This window comes from Caretta caretta, chromosome 2 (genome assembly GCF_965140235.1).
Source record: "Caretta caretta isolate rCarCar2 chromosome 2, rCarCar1.hap1, whole genome shotgun sequence".
NCBI classification, from domain to species: Eukaryota; Metazoa; Chordata; order Testudines; family Cheloniidae; genus Caretta; species Caretta caretta.
In genome coordinates, this window is record NC_134207.1 from 133101397 (window position 1) to 133117032 (window position 15636).

At 41.5% G+C, this 15636-nt stretch overlaps 1 protein-coding gene across 9 annotated transcripts in view; it reads left to right on the plus strand.

The window, feature by feature from the left end:
* Positions 1-15636, plus strand: part of CDH18 (cadherin 18) — an 831624-nt gene that overhangs the window by 631432 nt on the left and 184556 nt on the right. For all 9 annotated transcript variants that reach the window (XM_048839639.2, XM_075125429.1, XM_048839637.2 and 6 more), the window contains one exon: positions 4469-4763. In XM_048839639.2, the coding sequence (XP_048695596.2) occupies positions 4469-4763 (295 nt within the window). The remainder of the gene's footprint in view (positions 1-4468; positions 4764-15636) is intronic.

The following is a 15636-nucleotide window of genomic DNA, read 5'->3' on the forward strand; positions in this document are numbered from 1 at the left end:
GTGAAGTCAGACAGCTCTGCAACAGACTGAACTTTGGGGTGGGAGGACCTACTTTATTATATTGGAGAGGTAACTATTGATAAGTGTAGATCCAGTTTGCATTTTGCTATTTCGTGTTGTATCCAGTTGCGTCCATCACTTTCTCTCATTTCTAGTTATTTTTTTCTTAAATAAACCTACTTCTGTTTTCTTGTAAGTGTTCACAAGTGCCGTGTGGTTCACGGGAGTAGTGGTATAAGGTGAAACAGGTAAACTGGGGTACACTGTACCTTTGGGGGCAGAGGATTTGGAATTTCTGTGAGTAGCCAGTAGCAGTGGCTGGATATCACAGGAGAATAATTCAAAGGGACTCGGGGATCGTGGTGTCCCTATTGTTAACCTGTGAGGTGACGTCAGGGATGCCATAGCCTAGAGGAGAGTGCTCGAGTGGCTGTAAGGCTGGTGGACCTATCTGTCATGCAGCTACCACAAGAAAGATTCCCTCTCTCTAGAGTCAGGATTAACAAGGTGATTCACAGTCCTGGGTATCCCAAGAACCCTAACATCCCTATTTTACAAATAGGGAACTGTGGCAAATAAGAGTAAGGGCTTGTCTACGGTAAAACTCCATGTAGATACTGCTGGCATGAATTAAGAATAATATGAATTAGGTGCCTTTTAATGTGTGCCAGCAAGGTCTGTGTTGAGCAGTTAGAGTGCAGCACATTCTATAAATCACACCCCTCTAATGTACTTTATCGTGTCATGAGGACAAGCCCTAAGTGACTTGCCCAAGGTCACACAGGAATTCAGTGGCAGAACAGGCAATTAAATCCAGATTTCCAGAGCCCCTGCCTAGTGTCCTAACCATTGGACCATCTTCTAGTCATTTTTTCTTTGTGAGCCACAGGGATACATTTTTTCTACTGGGGATGATTTAGCAGTATGCAGGGGGGGAAAAGACCAACTCCCTCATAAGCGGGGGAATCACTGAAGGAAACATATCAAAAAGCAGAAAAAGAGGCACCCAAATCATTTTCTGCCAGTTTCTTTCTTTCAGCAGTTGCTTTACAATGGAAGTGTGAAAGACACAATTGAAAATCTGAAGGGTTTCAGGTTTTGCTAATGTAATCCAACTCATTGTCTTCCCTTAATTATCCCAGCACAAATTTTCCTTTAATAGCTTGCAGGGTAATTTTCACATAAGATGTAGCAGGACAAGCATATAATTTGTTGACACCTGTGAGCAGAGGAATATTTCATTGCTGGTACATGCTTCTTACTTCCTATAGTTTACCTGTGAGAGTCAAGATTCTCCTGACTGAAAATATACCTGAATTTTCATTCTGACAGCTAGTGCTAAGCTTCCTTCCCCTCTGTCCTCCCCTCCACCCCCACCCCACAATAAAAATCAGTCCAATACTGTTCAGTTCCATGAGCATGCCAGTGGTTTTGGAAAGTTTTTATATCCTAAGGTATTTCATACTTAGAAGCAGCCTGCTACAGACAATTTTTAAGAGTTCCCTTCTCTGGTCGACTAGTAGAACTGCCTTGAGTAGTGGCATCTTTACAGAAAAATCTTACAAAGCTGAAGTGAGGAAGTGGTTGAGCCCATTCAATCTGTATTGCTCAGTCTGTTCATTTCTTACCAGTGTTCTGGGCTTGGACAACAACTACACACACAGAGTATTAAAGAAAGAGAATGAGGAGGGAATTTTCCCTGTTATCTCCTTATAGCATGGAGTAGGCTTCTGCACATTGCTGGGACAGCTCCATTGACTTCAGAGCTTTATACCAGGGGTGGATTTGGAACGATCTGCCGCATGCAGCTTGTCTGCAGGTTTAATAAGAAATTAGACCACTTGTGCTTTCTGAAATAAATTCTACTGGCCTAAAAATTATGGCACATAGTAATCTATCCATAAAAGTGGAATTAGCAATGATGCACATGAGAATACTTGCTATTTCACCAGATGGACCAACATCCTGGTCCTGATATTCCAGTTTTCTCACAGGGCAAATTCCAACTTGGTGAGTGTTTTGGCTTTATAAGCATTACAAGACTGAGCACTCTGAGCATTATAAATTACTTACATATAAACAGATCCTCCCCTTGATAATACAAGCACCAATTCCGTTTAAGTCTGTGAGATGTGTACATGTATCTGAATGCAGAATGTGGCCCAAAGGAATAAAAAATGAGATATGTAAAAATAGAAAGATGTCCTTTCAGGACTAGATGGTTGCGCGCACACACTCTCTCAGTACAACTTTGTCTCCCTCCCCACACATTTTTTTTTTCAGACTTTAAAAAATAAGTTCAGAGTTATGGAATTTTATAACTTTTTAATTTGATCTTAATCGTTAGGCCAGGTCATCCACTAGCTTCAATCTGTGTAGGTACACTGGCGACAATGGAGCTATGCTGATTTATATCAGCTGAGAATCTGGCCTTTAATTTTATTAGACTTTCCCCAGCAATGTTAAATACATACAGAACACAGTGTAAATGATGTGCAACATCAACCATGCATAGCTGATAGAAGCACAATGAAAAACGTCAAGTGACTACATATGTCTTTTACCTTTATAAATCACAACCTCAAATGCCTTTCAAACATAAAACTGAGTTTCCAAAGAAGGAAGTAGGTAGAAGGGGTGATAAGAAAGTGTCTGCAGCTTCTGACTTGACAAAGCATAAACAAGAAGGTTACAATCTCCCTTAACTATCTCATTTTACATTATACTCTATGTCCTAAAATGGTTTCTAAAATGAGGTTTGAAAGGAAATTGTACACTAATGGAGAGGCACAAATTGGAGAGGCAACTGGAAAGCAACACCATGTGTTGCATTAATTGAATTAATAACATTTGTTGGTATTCTCAATATATTTTACTCAGATTCTTCAAGGAAAGTTAATAATGCCAGATATTTAGTGCTAACACATGCTAGAAGAATACAATTTGTGCTATTCAAGCAAATTCAGTGAGTATGAGAATGAGTCAGTACTTAAAATCATAAAGTCTATTTCTCCAATTTAATGTCACTTGAGGAGAATGTGAGGATTGGGACAGATGTTGATAACTGTATTCTCACTTTGGTCAGCATTGTACAAAATTCACTCTCCTCTTATCAAGGTGATGTTAATAAAAACCTTTCAACCCATCAAATAATGATGCCCGCCTGCCAGAGAACACAGATTTGTTTTTAATGTAGATAACCACTAGTTTTCCATGGTTAAAACCCCCAAAATTCTCGAATTAAAAGAAACATAAAAATCAACATTTTTTGTGATTAAAATGAAATGTTGAACTTTGCTTTCCCTAGCCATAATATGTATAGGTATTAGTTGAACAGTGTTTTATTGATATACAGTAGAACCCCATTTACCCGAGCCTCTGGCTCTCCATATTAACTGAGCCCCAGTGGCCTGGGGCTGACTGTCTGAGCCTGATAATATAAGATGGCTAAATGGAATTCTGCTGTATGAGTTCAGAGATGTCTGAAATGGGTAAGGAAAATGTTATTCTCGTAAGGCAGATAACTTGCAGTGAGTGAAGCTACCAGTTTTTATCTTTATATTAAATGTAAAAACTAAAGATTTTTCCTGTAAAAGCTGAAATTCTGCATTTTTCCATGGTTTTTCTGTGGCAAACAGATTTCTAGGCTCCCTTTTTATGAATTTAGTAGGGGAAAGCCTGGATACATAGCTTTTTAGCCTTCATTTTTAATACAATTTGGTATTTATTTAAGTTCACAAGGAGTTTTTTTGGTTGTTTTTTGTCCTATTCAAAGGATGAAATAATTACATATTTTAAATAGATATGCTAGCAATAGTTAAGATATAGACCATTCAAACTCCATTACTTTATAATGGATAATACAGGGGTCAGCAGATTAGGTGACTTTCCAATAGAAGAAAGTGAAAAAGTAGTTATGTTTTAGGCAGAGGTAAAACAAGGCGGGGGGGGGGGGGATCTGTCACTCAGGTGCTATCCCCAGCTTCCAGTTATTACAAATGGTATTGTGCATGGGGCCATACAAGATGACTTATGGGTGATTGGATCTGAACCATAATCAGTGAAGTAAAACTTAATCATATTGCCTTAGCTCATCAGTATAGGTGTTTCAGACACAGTGCTCAAGGTATTGCTCCAGCAGTGCTGACTCAGTTTGATGCGAGCCTTAAAAAAAGGCAACTGATAGAAATATTGTTTTCATGTACTTGCTGGTACCATGACAGAGTTGAAGAAGCTCACTGACTGGAGGGAGATCCCTATGGAACTCAAGCAGATCAGTTATGATGAGGTAACCCACAGCAGAATAAGTATGAGTTGGCTAAACTTGTGCACAGAACATTACAACAGCCAGGGAGGAGTTTTTTCTAGACCAGTATTAACAGCATACAGATGCATTACATCGTGTTATATGACATGTTATATTAAATATTATTTTACATGATATTGTGTGTTTGTGTATATTTTTCAGCTACACTCCAATTCTGACAAAGGTGATGGATCAGTCAAGTATATCCTTACAGGAGAAGGGGCTGGAACTATATTTATTATTGATGACACTACGGGAGACATCCATTCAACCAAAAGCCTAGATCGAGAGCAGAAGACACACTATGTGCTGCATGCTCAGGCTATTGACAGACGGACGAACAAGCCACTCGAGCCTGAATCTGAGTTCATTATCAAAGTGCAGGACATCAATGACAATGCACCAAAATTTACAGATGGACCTTACATTGTTACTGTGCCAGAGATGTCTGAAATGGGTAAGGAAGATACTTTATTCTTGTAAGGCAGCTAAATTTTAATTAGTGAAGCTACCAGTTCCTGTTTCACAGAGTTATAATAAAGCATTTTCTTTTTCATCAGTTATACACAAAGGTCAACAAAAGCTGGAAGGTTGTAGTAATAACAAGGCAGCAAGATTTCAAATTGAACGTCACATGTTAGTTTTCTTTATCTGCCTGTCCATAGTTCACTCATACAATACATTATGCATGTCAGCAGAAGAGGAAATGCAGTGCTATTCTTAAATACTTCAATAGTTTTGCACTCCTGGGTAACTGCACTTTGGGAAAAAAAGTTACATTCTTACATTTCTGTACAACTACACTGTTTACTTTATTTTCAGAGGCATCTGAATGTGTAAATAATCTATGCAATTTATGGAAAGAATAAAATAAATGAAAGGAAAAGTAAATCTCCAGTTTATTTTAGACCACAGCCTCACAGGTTCATCTTCAGTTATTTTTTATAATGTAAGATAAAGTGTAGCTCAGCTTTGTATTACCCTATGACAGTTTTACCTTAGGTATTAATTATATGTCCATGCATTTTGCTGCTGCTTGATCAGTGCTATATTTAAAGCAGCAGCAACATGCTAGCAGTTCCTGTTACTTATTGGTTCCTCAATAATATCATTGATTTAGATTTTTTTTTTTTGGCACAGTGCTAGATATATTTCTTTTCTCATGCAGGATGGACAGATCCAAAAATATTTTTGTTTTAGAAAGCTCAGTTATTGTAAGCAGTTTTCCTCCTGAAGCCTGCTGCCTTGTATCACTAACGGGTGATTGGGGACAGTTACCCACACTAGTTCTAAAAGAGAACAGCAGGAAGTCCAAGACAAAAATAACCCTCTGGAGTCGATTTACATAAAACATATAATTTGTTCACTTCTACTGACTCTTTCTTTCTTAAGTCAGCAGGTGTCTAGCTGAACTTTTGCGAAGTGGAGTTTATAAATGCCAACAGAAAAAAATACCAAAGTGAACTGAGTTACTGGCCTCTCATAAAAAAAGTGATTATTTGAATTATATGTTTGGAGAGAAAGGCTAGTATGATTGAATCTTGATGGTTTATCATCATTCAGTCACACTGAATTATGATGATGGCTCATCATAATGGGCCAGATGCAGCAAAAAAATAATCAGGGGTGCTTTGTACGAGTCAGGAAAACAGAGAGAAAAAGGTTTTATTGTTAATGAGAGGTAATTTGAGGACATTTAAAAGCTTAGGTATGGAGAGCTTGCTTTGGGCTGGGAGTCCTTTGTTTGTTCATTCTCTGGCTCACTGGCATTTAAGATGTAGAGTGGGGGGTGGGCATCACCTGCCATCATTACTGTGAGCCAGCTGACATATAGGTCTCTTGGGTTCATCAAGTTTGTGACTCTAACCTTGCTGTGGGAGTGGTCCAGGCACATAGCTAGCCCCTTCACATTTTCCTTCAACACGTGCATGTAGTAAAATACAGCATATAACATATTAGCATGTGTGTTGGTCACACCATTGTAGATAGCACCAAACTGTTAAATCATGTTCCTGAAATATTCAACAGCCAAAGCCAGGATTGTAGCAGTTTGAAAACTTGAGACTGATTCTCCTCTCCCTTTACATTGATGTAAAACAGCCATTACACCACTGATGTAAATGGACTTACACTGGTGTAAGAGAGAGGTGAATTAGCCCCATTGGTTAAATACAGTTCTTTCCCATCTACCCTGCAAGACCAGATTATTTTAACTGTCCAGCCCAGCACAGTAACTATCATAATGTAGAAGGATCTAAATCTCTCCCTCCATCCCCTTCTTTTCTCCTGTTTCTAATGCTTTTAGATCCATCCCCATTTCTCGCTTCCCTACTGTTTCATTCCTCCTTAGGTCACAGAACAATCCCCTTGTTATATCCCCTTGGTTCTCTTCTCCCCCTTCCCCACTCATTCTCTTCTCCTCAGATTTTCTTTCACCCTCACTATGCAATAGAATCCCAACTTCTATCTTGCTCAGCATCTCTAACCCCCCTCACCATGTTTCTCTTCCACAGATTATCTGATATATTCTGTAAGTCTCCATTTGTTTCTCTCCCCAATTCTTTCCCCTTTCTAAAAGTCTCTCCCTAACCCCCACCCCTTGGAAGTACCCTTCTCTCTTCCTAATAGCTGAATGTCCAAGCCTTTGGTGAGTCTTCCCCTTGGTGTCTTTCTGCCCCCGAGTGTTCTTGATTCTTTCTTTTAGTCTCCTGCTAACTTTTGGACCCCTTCCTGGGGTCTCTGTCTCTATCTCAACTCCCAGCCTTGATTCCATGAGTCTTTCCCCCATACTTGGAATCTCTCCCTCAGCCCCTTCTCCTTCCACTACCTTGCTTTCAGCTTAAAGCACATTATCTACCTTTTCTCCCAGCTCCAGATATCACCATAAATCCTTTCTAGCTGCTCTGCACTTTTTATCAGCCACTCTAACTGGCCAGTCTTTGAACTAAGATAGCTCTTCAGGTGACTGATAAGAGGCTTTCTAACTGACTTGATATCATTTAAAACAAAAGGTGCAACACTACTTTGCTTATGGTTGTTTGTTCCTGTCTGAATCCATGACTCCTTCATGGATACTGACTACTTAATTGATCTATTGTTTCTGTCCTGGAGCTAGCAAGATTTTTCTCCACACAGAGATACTAATAAGTACAGATCCACATGTTTTATTTTAATGCTTTGAATCCATATCTGCTATGCCCGACAACCAAAATATATTAATTCTCCCCCACCTCCAGGAAGAAATATAATTCCTGGAAGTAATGTCTCAAAGGCCTGGTCTACACTACAAACTTAGGTTGACATAAGCCATGTTAAGTCAATCTAATAATGTATGGGTCTAAACTACTGAGTCCTTTCTGCTGATCAAAGTGGCTTGGGAAGTCAACTTCTGTACTCCTCCGCGAGAGGGGGAGCGCTTGATTCAATATCCATGGGTCGACATGGGGATAGTGTAGACTCTGTTGTGTAATTCAAATGAATTGGCCTCCAGGAGGTGTCCCACAATGCTCCACTGTGACTGCTTTGGAAAGCACTTTCAACTCCGCTGCACATCAGCCAGTTACACAGGAAACAGCTGCTCCCCTGTTAAAGCCCCTGGAACTTTTGAATTTTCATTTCCTGTTTGAGCAGCATGGAGAGCATGCTGGCATAGCTGATGATAGAGACTCAAGGCTGAAAATGCACTCCAGCATGGAGTACACAGGAGGTGGTGAATCTTATTGCTGTGTGGGGAGAAAAGTCTGTGCAGGCAGAGCTCCGATCCAGCAGAAGAAATGTTGGCATCTATGCCAAGATTGGGGGAGAAGGGCTACACCAGGGACATGCAGCAGTGCCATGTGAAAATAAAGGGGCTTCGGCAAGTGTACCAGAAGACAGGGGAAGCGAAAAGTTGTTCTTGTTCTGCCCCACAGACATGCCACTTTTATGAGAAGCTGCATGCAATTCTCGGTGACCACCCCACCACTACCCCAAAACGCTCTGTGAATACCTCCCAGGAACCCCAGGCACCCTTGAGCAACAACAAGGAGGACATTGTTGTTGAGGAGGAGGAGGAAGAGAATGGAGACTCAAGGCTGAAAACGCACTCCAGCATGGAGTACACAGGAGGTGGTGGATCTTATTGCTGTGTGGGAAGAAAACTCTGTGCAGGCAGAGCTCCGATCCAGCAGAAGAAATGTTGGCATCTATGCCAAGATTGTGGGAGAAGGGCAGGCAAATGGAGGATCAATTCTCCCCAACAACCAAGAACAGTTTTTAACCCTAGAGCCCATCACTTCACAGGATCAGTTGGCGTCAGAGTATGATGCTGGGGAAGGCAACTCTAGTGAGTACACATTTCCAATCAAACTCTAAGAGTTACATTCTATTATTTTTAATGTTTAATCTGAACAAAAAAGTTGGTGTAGTGGGTATCGGTGGCCACTCCAGCTTCGCAGAGAGTGCCTTCTGAAAAATACTATTTATGTGCATAGGGATGGCCTGGGAATCCTCCATGGAGATCTCTAGGAAGCTTTCATGAAGGTATTCTGCAATCCTTTGCAGAAGGTTTCTGGGAAGGGCTTCCTTGTTTTGTCCACCATGGTAGGACACTTTCCTGTGCCACTCCATTATTAACTCTGCTGGTATCATTGCAGCACACAGCATTGCAGCATCTGCTTCCTTGCCATCTATGATACCCTCAGGAGAGTGATATCACATAGGGTCACTTGGGAGAAACGGGGGGGAGTTTTCAATGCTAGCCCTTATACCGCAAACAATTCAACAAGTAACCCACCCCCTCTCTGGTGAAATCTGGGTAACACAACCACACTTTCCCAAATGTGCAATGGTTGCAGTTGGAAGGGATCAGCGTGCATTGCAAGCAGCATTGAAAAAAAGAGGGTGGCAGCTTCTTGTTTGTGTCCTTCCCCCCGGTGCTGCTTTTGTTAAAAACCAAACTATTTCAGGGGCTTTACCCTGGTGCCTGTCCTCAAGCACCATCCAGGTTCCTGGGGAAAGGGGGCTTTTCTCAAGTTCCAACTTGTGATCCCAAGGATGTCTTCACAAAAGCAGCAGCACAAGACCTCTCGCCCATAACTTGTGGCCTTATTCTCCATGGCTGGAGCAGCAAACTGACTCTTGCAATAGCCAGTGGCTATTGACTCATTATTATGTTGTGGCTTGCAGTGAAGTGTATTGAGGGGTGGGGTTTTTAATTAAAAATATTAACCTTGCACCAGAAACAATGTATGAACTGTCAATGCTACCCTTGTACTTTGCATTCCTTGCAGCTGAAGCCTTGTCTCCATGTGTCCATCCTCCACACCGGGACACAGACTTTCCCAGATTAGAAGGTGGAAAAAGAAGACTCGGCAGGACATGTTCAATGAGTTCAAGAGTGACAAGATGGAGCTCAGAGCATAGAGATCACACTATCCGGGAACCTGGGTATAGTCAGGGAGTACAGGTGAGCATGCATGGAACAAGAGCGTGTCATGCAGGAAGAGATGCTGCGGATTATGAAGGAGCAATCAGACATGTTGAAGTGTCTGCTTGAGGCTCAAAAAAGGTCACCTGGATGCTGGAGTCCCTCTGCAGCCTATGCTGAACGTGCTGCCATCATCACCCGGTTCTACATCCTCCTCCCACAAATGTCCTGTGAGGCGGAGGCTGGGAAAGTCTGTTATCCCTTGCACTCAACACCAGGGGAGGGTACCAGGACCAGAAGGTGCCCATTTCGACACCTTTGATTGTTATTGCAGTGCTTCTGTAAGCAAGCTTTCCTTGTTTCTCCTCCCATAGTGTTATCAGCCCTTTTGCCCCAGGTTATCTTACTTTTCTTTGCTGTCTCTTTGTGTTTATGTGCATAATAAAACTTAACTGATTGAGGAGAAAGGGCTCTTTATTCATTGAACACAAAGTGGTTGGTGGGGGTGGAGTATACAGGGGAGAAAATGCAGATCGCGGGGACATTTTGGTAAGGAACAGCACAGATACGTGTCACATTACTCTGGCTCATTGCTGAAATTTGTTTTCAACACCTTACTGAGATGTAGAGACCCTCAATGTGCTCTTCTTATTGCCCTGGTGTTTGGCTGCTCAAAATTGGCTGCCAGGCGATCTGCCTTAACCTTCCACCCCTGCAGAAACTTTCCTCCCTTTCTTTCACAGATACTGTGGAGCACACAGCAGACAGCAATAGCAATGGAGATATTGCTTTCACTGAGGTTTAACCTAGTATGCAAACAATGCCAGCAACCTTTTAAACGTCCAAAGGCACATCCCACCACCATTCTGTCTTTGCTCAGCCTATGGTTGAACCGGTCCTTACTGCTGTCTAGGCTGCCTGTATATGGCTCCATGAGCCATGGGAGTAAGGGGTAGGCTGGATCATGGCTGGCATTTCAACATCAAAAATTATTATTTTGCAGTCTAGAAAGGAAGTCCCTGCTTGCAGCTTTCTGAACAGACCCGTGTTTCTAAAGATGAGCACGTCATGCATCTTGTCTGACCATCCAACGTTCATGTTGGTGAAATGGCCTCTGTGGTCCACCAGCGCTTGCAACACCACTGAAAAGTATCCCTTTCAGTTTACGTACTCTTTGGTGGTATGGTGCCAAGATAGGGACATGTGTTCCATCTATCATCCCTCCGCAATTAGGGAACCCCATCACGGCAAAACCATCCCATATGTCCTGCATGTTGCCCAGAGTCACTACCCTTCTTAGCAGAAGTCTGTTGATGGCCCTGCAAGCTTGGATCGCTAGATTTACCCACTCCAAATTGATGCCCTTCTGATCGATAGCTGTCTGGTGTTGCAAGCTTCCACAGAGCTATCGGCACTCATTTCTCCACTGTCAGAGCAACTCTCATTTTAGTATTGCTGCACTTCAGGGTTGGGGAAAGCTCTTCGCACAGTTCCTGGAAAGTGGTCTTACACATTCAATAGTTCTGCAGCCACTGCTCGTCATCCCATAACTGCATAACAATGTGGTCCCGCCAGTCAGTGCTCGTTTTCTGGGCCCAGAAATGGTGCTCAACTGTGTCAAGGTGTTGCGTGACTGTCGCCAGCAACTGAGAATTGCTCTGCACTATGTCTTCCAGCAGGGCTGCTTGCGTGGCAGCACATTGTTCTGTGCAGCAGCTCCTGTATCGGCTTGTAATGCTGACAGCTACAGTGTACAGCTGAGTGGGGTCTATGTTTATCGTGCTATGGCAACCATGTGGGTAACCCAGGCTTACAAAAAAAGGCTCGAAAAAGGCTTGGTTTGTTTGCCGTTGATTTCAGGGAAGGGGGAGTTAAGTGCATCATGGGAGGCTAATGCCATGTTCCCATACCACCTGCGACAATGTTTTAGTCCCATAAGGCATTGCAAGTCCAACCCAAAATTCCACTCGGCTACATGCGCTGTGGGATAGCTACCCACAGTGCAGTGCTCTGTGTATCGATGCAAATGCTGCTAGTGAAGATGCACTCCGCCGACACAATGAGCGTAGTATGGAAATGCAAGATCAACTTGCTTAAATCAGAAGCTCGATGTGGACTTAGATGAAGTTGACTTAACTTTTTAGTGTAGACATGGCCTTAGAGGCCTTTTCTGCAGATGGTATTACAACAGTGAGAGTGTTATTTCTTCATGTACACTATTGATGTCAGGGAATGCTGCTGTCATGAAAAATACAGCAGATCTGCGTGAAGTCTCTCCAGTTGTCTTTGGTTTGTTGCTGCAGTGTCACATCACAACTATAGAAACAGCACGGCAATTTTTGTATGTTTTTGGGTTAATTATTATTTTTTGTCTTATAGTTGCTAGCTTATATTCATTCCTTGCAATACCTTCCAGTCATCTGTAATCAGACTACACGCCAGTTACTTCTGCCAGTTCTGTCTCCAATAAGACAACTTTCTATGAAGAAAACTCACCAGTTTTACTCCTCCCTTTTTTCAAATTCTATACTCTCGAATAGGGTATTACTTGCAATTAAGCTCCTGATTCTCTGTCTCTTCAGCAGTCACTTTATTATCTATATAGTGAAAAGGTTGGTAGAGAACAGATCGATGTTGTCCTCAAAGTCAAGAGCACATAAAGTAATGATTTCTTCTTCTTATCTGTAGTAGTTCACTTCTTATTGTCCTCTCACTAGTCACTCCAGGGTAGAGCTTGTTTGATTCTTCTATAGATAACAAACCTCATTTCATATCAGTCTGAATTCCTGGCTTTAATTCACAGCCACATTACAAATTATGTATCCTGATCATCAGCTTTTAGGGATTACTCAGACTCTTCCAGGCTATTTTAGGACAACATTTTGGGTAATAAATCAGTGTGTTTTATTTTAACCCAGAACACTGCTAATGCTATGGTGAAGCATCAACATCTAGCTTGTGTGGAGAAAAACATATATTTTTTTTTCCTGTTGATGGGCTGTGTCTGAGATGATTGTTAAAGAATATATTTTAAGAAACTTCCCTGTGATTCAGAGTTAGTGTTACATCTCACCATTTACTGTAATCAGTCTTGATGCTTTCATTGCAGGTTTTTGATCATTCTTTTCTTTAACATTTATTGATTTTTTTCCCACCTCGTCACACTTTTTGAAAAGTCATTGTATATTGTGCACAATTTGTTTTCTTGTCAGTCTTTCCAGTGATACCTGATAAAAGTCTGTTATTGCTTTTTTATAGATATTTTTGGTCTCTTTATCTCCCCATCACCACCTTCAATTGATGGATAGATTCATCCCATCTGGCATAGCTGGCATAGCTGGCATAGCTGGCATAGTGGATTGGATCCACTTTCATGACAAGTTTGCCATTTTAACCTTCAGCTGGGATGCTATAAACAGCTGAACTTCTTACCTTTTGTTAAGGTTCCTCCCCCACTCTGAACTCTAGGGTACAGATGTGGGGACCTGCATGAAAAAAAACCCTAAGCTTATCTTTACCAGCTTAGGTCAAAACTTCCCCAAGGTACAAAATATTACACCCGTTATCCTTGGAATGGCCGCTACCACCACCAAACTAATACTGGTTACTGGGGAAGAGCTGTTTGGACGCGTCCTTCCCCCCAAAATACTACCCAAAACCTTGCACCCCACTTCCTGGACAAGGTTTGGTAAAAGCCTCACCAATTTGCCTAGGTGACTACAGACCCAGACCCTTGGATCTGAAGAACAATGAACAATCCTCCCAACACTTGCACCCCCCCTTTCCTGGGAAATGTTGGATAAAAAGCCTCACCAATTCGCATAGGTGACCACAGACCCAAACCCTTGGATCTGAGAACAATGAAAAAGCATTCAGTGTTTTACAAGAAGACTTTTAATAAAAATAGCAGTAAATAGAAATAAAGAAATCCCCCCTGTAAAATCAGGATGGTAGATATCTTACAGGGTAATTAGATTCAAAACATAGAGAACCCCTCTAGGCAAAACCTTAAGTTACAAAAAAGATGCACAGACAGAAATAGTTATTCTATTCAGCACAATTCTTTTCTCAGCCATTTAAAGAAATCATAATCTAACACATACCTAGCTAGATTACTTACTAAAAGTTCTAAGACTCCATTCCTGTTCTGTCTCTGGCAAGAGCAGCACACAGACAGACACAGACCCTTTGTTCCTCTCCCTCGTCCCAGCTTTTGAAAGTATCTTGTCTCCTCATTGGTCATTTTGGTCAGGTGCCAGCGAGGTTACCTTTAGCTTCTTAACCCTTTACAGGTGAGAGGAGCTTTCCCCTGGCCAGGAGGGATTTCAAAGGGGTTTACCCTTCCCTTTATTTTTATGACACCTTTATTTTAGTATTTGTTAAAGGTGTTTCACCAGTAGCTATTCTTGTGCTTGTTGTGATATCTGAATTTGTTGTTTTGCCATTCAATGTACTTTCCTTGGTTCTTGAATTCTACATTAGGGTGGATTTGGTGGTAATGCTTTATGAATCTCTTCTCTCTCTCTTCTGCCCCCCCTCACCCCAGTCTTTCTCATTGTCATTACCAAGAATAAATTTGTGAGCATCTAGAGGAAAATAGGGTGATAAGTAATAGCCAGTTTAGATTTGTCAAGAACAAATCATGCTGAACCAATCTAATTTCCTTCTTTGACTGGTTAAGGCCTGGTAGATAGAGGGGAAGTGGTAGACAGAATATGTCTTGATACTAGAAAAGCTTCTGACACAGTCCTACATGACATTCTCATAAGCATAGTAGGGAAATGTGGTCTAGATGAAATTATCATAAGTTTGGTGAAGAACTAGTTGAAAGAAGAATACTCCAAGAATAGTTATTATTGGTTTGCTGTCAAACTGAGGTGGGGAGGGAAGTATCCACTGGAGTCCTGCAGGGGTCTATCTTGGGTCCTGGTACTATTCAATATTTTCATTCATGATTGGGAATGGAGTGCACAGTATGCTTATGAAATTTGTGGATGGCACCAAGCTGGAAAGAGTTGCAAGCACTTCAGAGGACAAGAATAGTATTCAAGCAACCTTAATAAATTGGACAATTGGTCTGAAATCAATAAGATTAAATTAAATATTGAAAAGTACTACACTTTAGTAAGGAAAAATCAAATGTATACAAAATAGCGAATAGCTGGCTAGGCAGTAGTATGGCAGAAAAGGATCTGGAGTTAGAGTGGATCATAAATTGAATATGAGCTGACAATGTGATGATGGTGTGAAAAAGGTTAATGTTCTGGGGTTTATTCACAGAAGTGTTGTATTTAAGACATGGGAGGTAATTGTGCTGCTCTACCTGGCACTGCTGTAAGGCCTCAACTGGAGTATTGTGCCCAGTGTTGGGTGCCACACTTTAAGAAACATGTGGACAAAATGGAGAGAGTTCAGAGGAGAGCAATAAAAAAAATGACAAAAGATTTAGGAAACCAGACCTATTCGGTATGTTTGGTCTTGAGACAAGACTGAGGGGGACATAACAGTTTTCAAATAAGGTAAGCATTATATAAAGTGTATGATGATCAATTGCTCTCTGTGGCCACTGCAACTAGGACAAGACGTAATCTGCAGCAAGGGAGAATTACATTAGATATTAGGAAAACCTTCTCAAGTATAAGGATTGTTAGGTAATGGAATAGGTTACCTAGGGATGTTGTGGGATTGCTGCCACTGGAGGTTTTTCAGAACATATTAGACAAACATCTGTTAGGTACCATCTGAGTATACTTGGTATTACTTCAGTGCAGGAAAGATGGACTACCTGGCCTATTGAATTCCCTTCCCTCCTTCCATTTCTGTGAGTCTCTGTGTGTAACTATAATCACATGCTTAAGTGCTTCACTGGTGCAGGCCAGAGTGTTCAGCAGCTTACAGGATTGAGCCCTATCAGCATGTTATC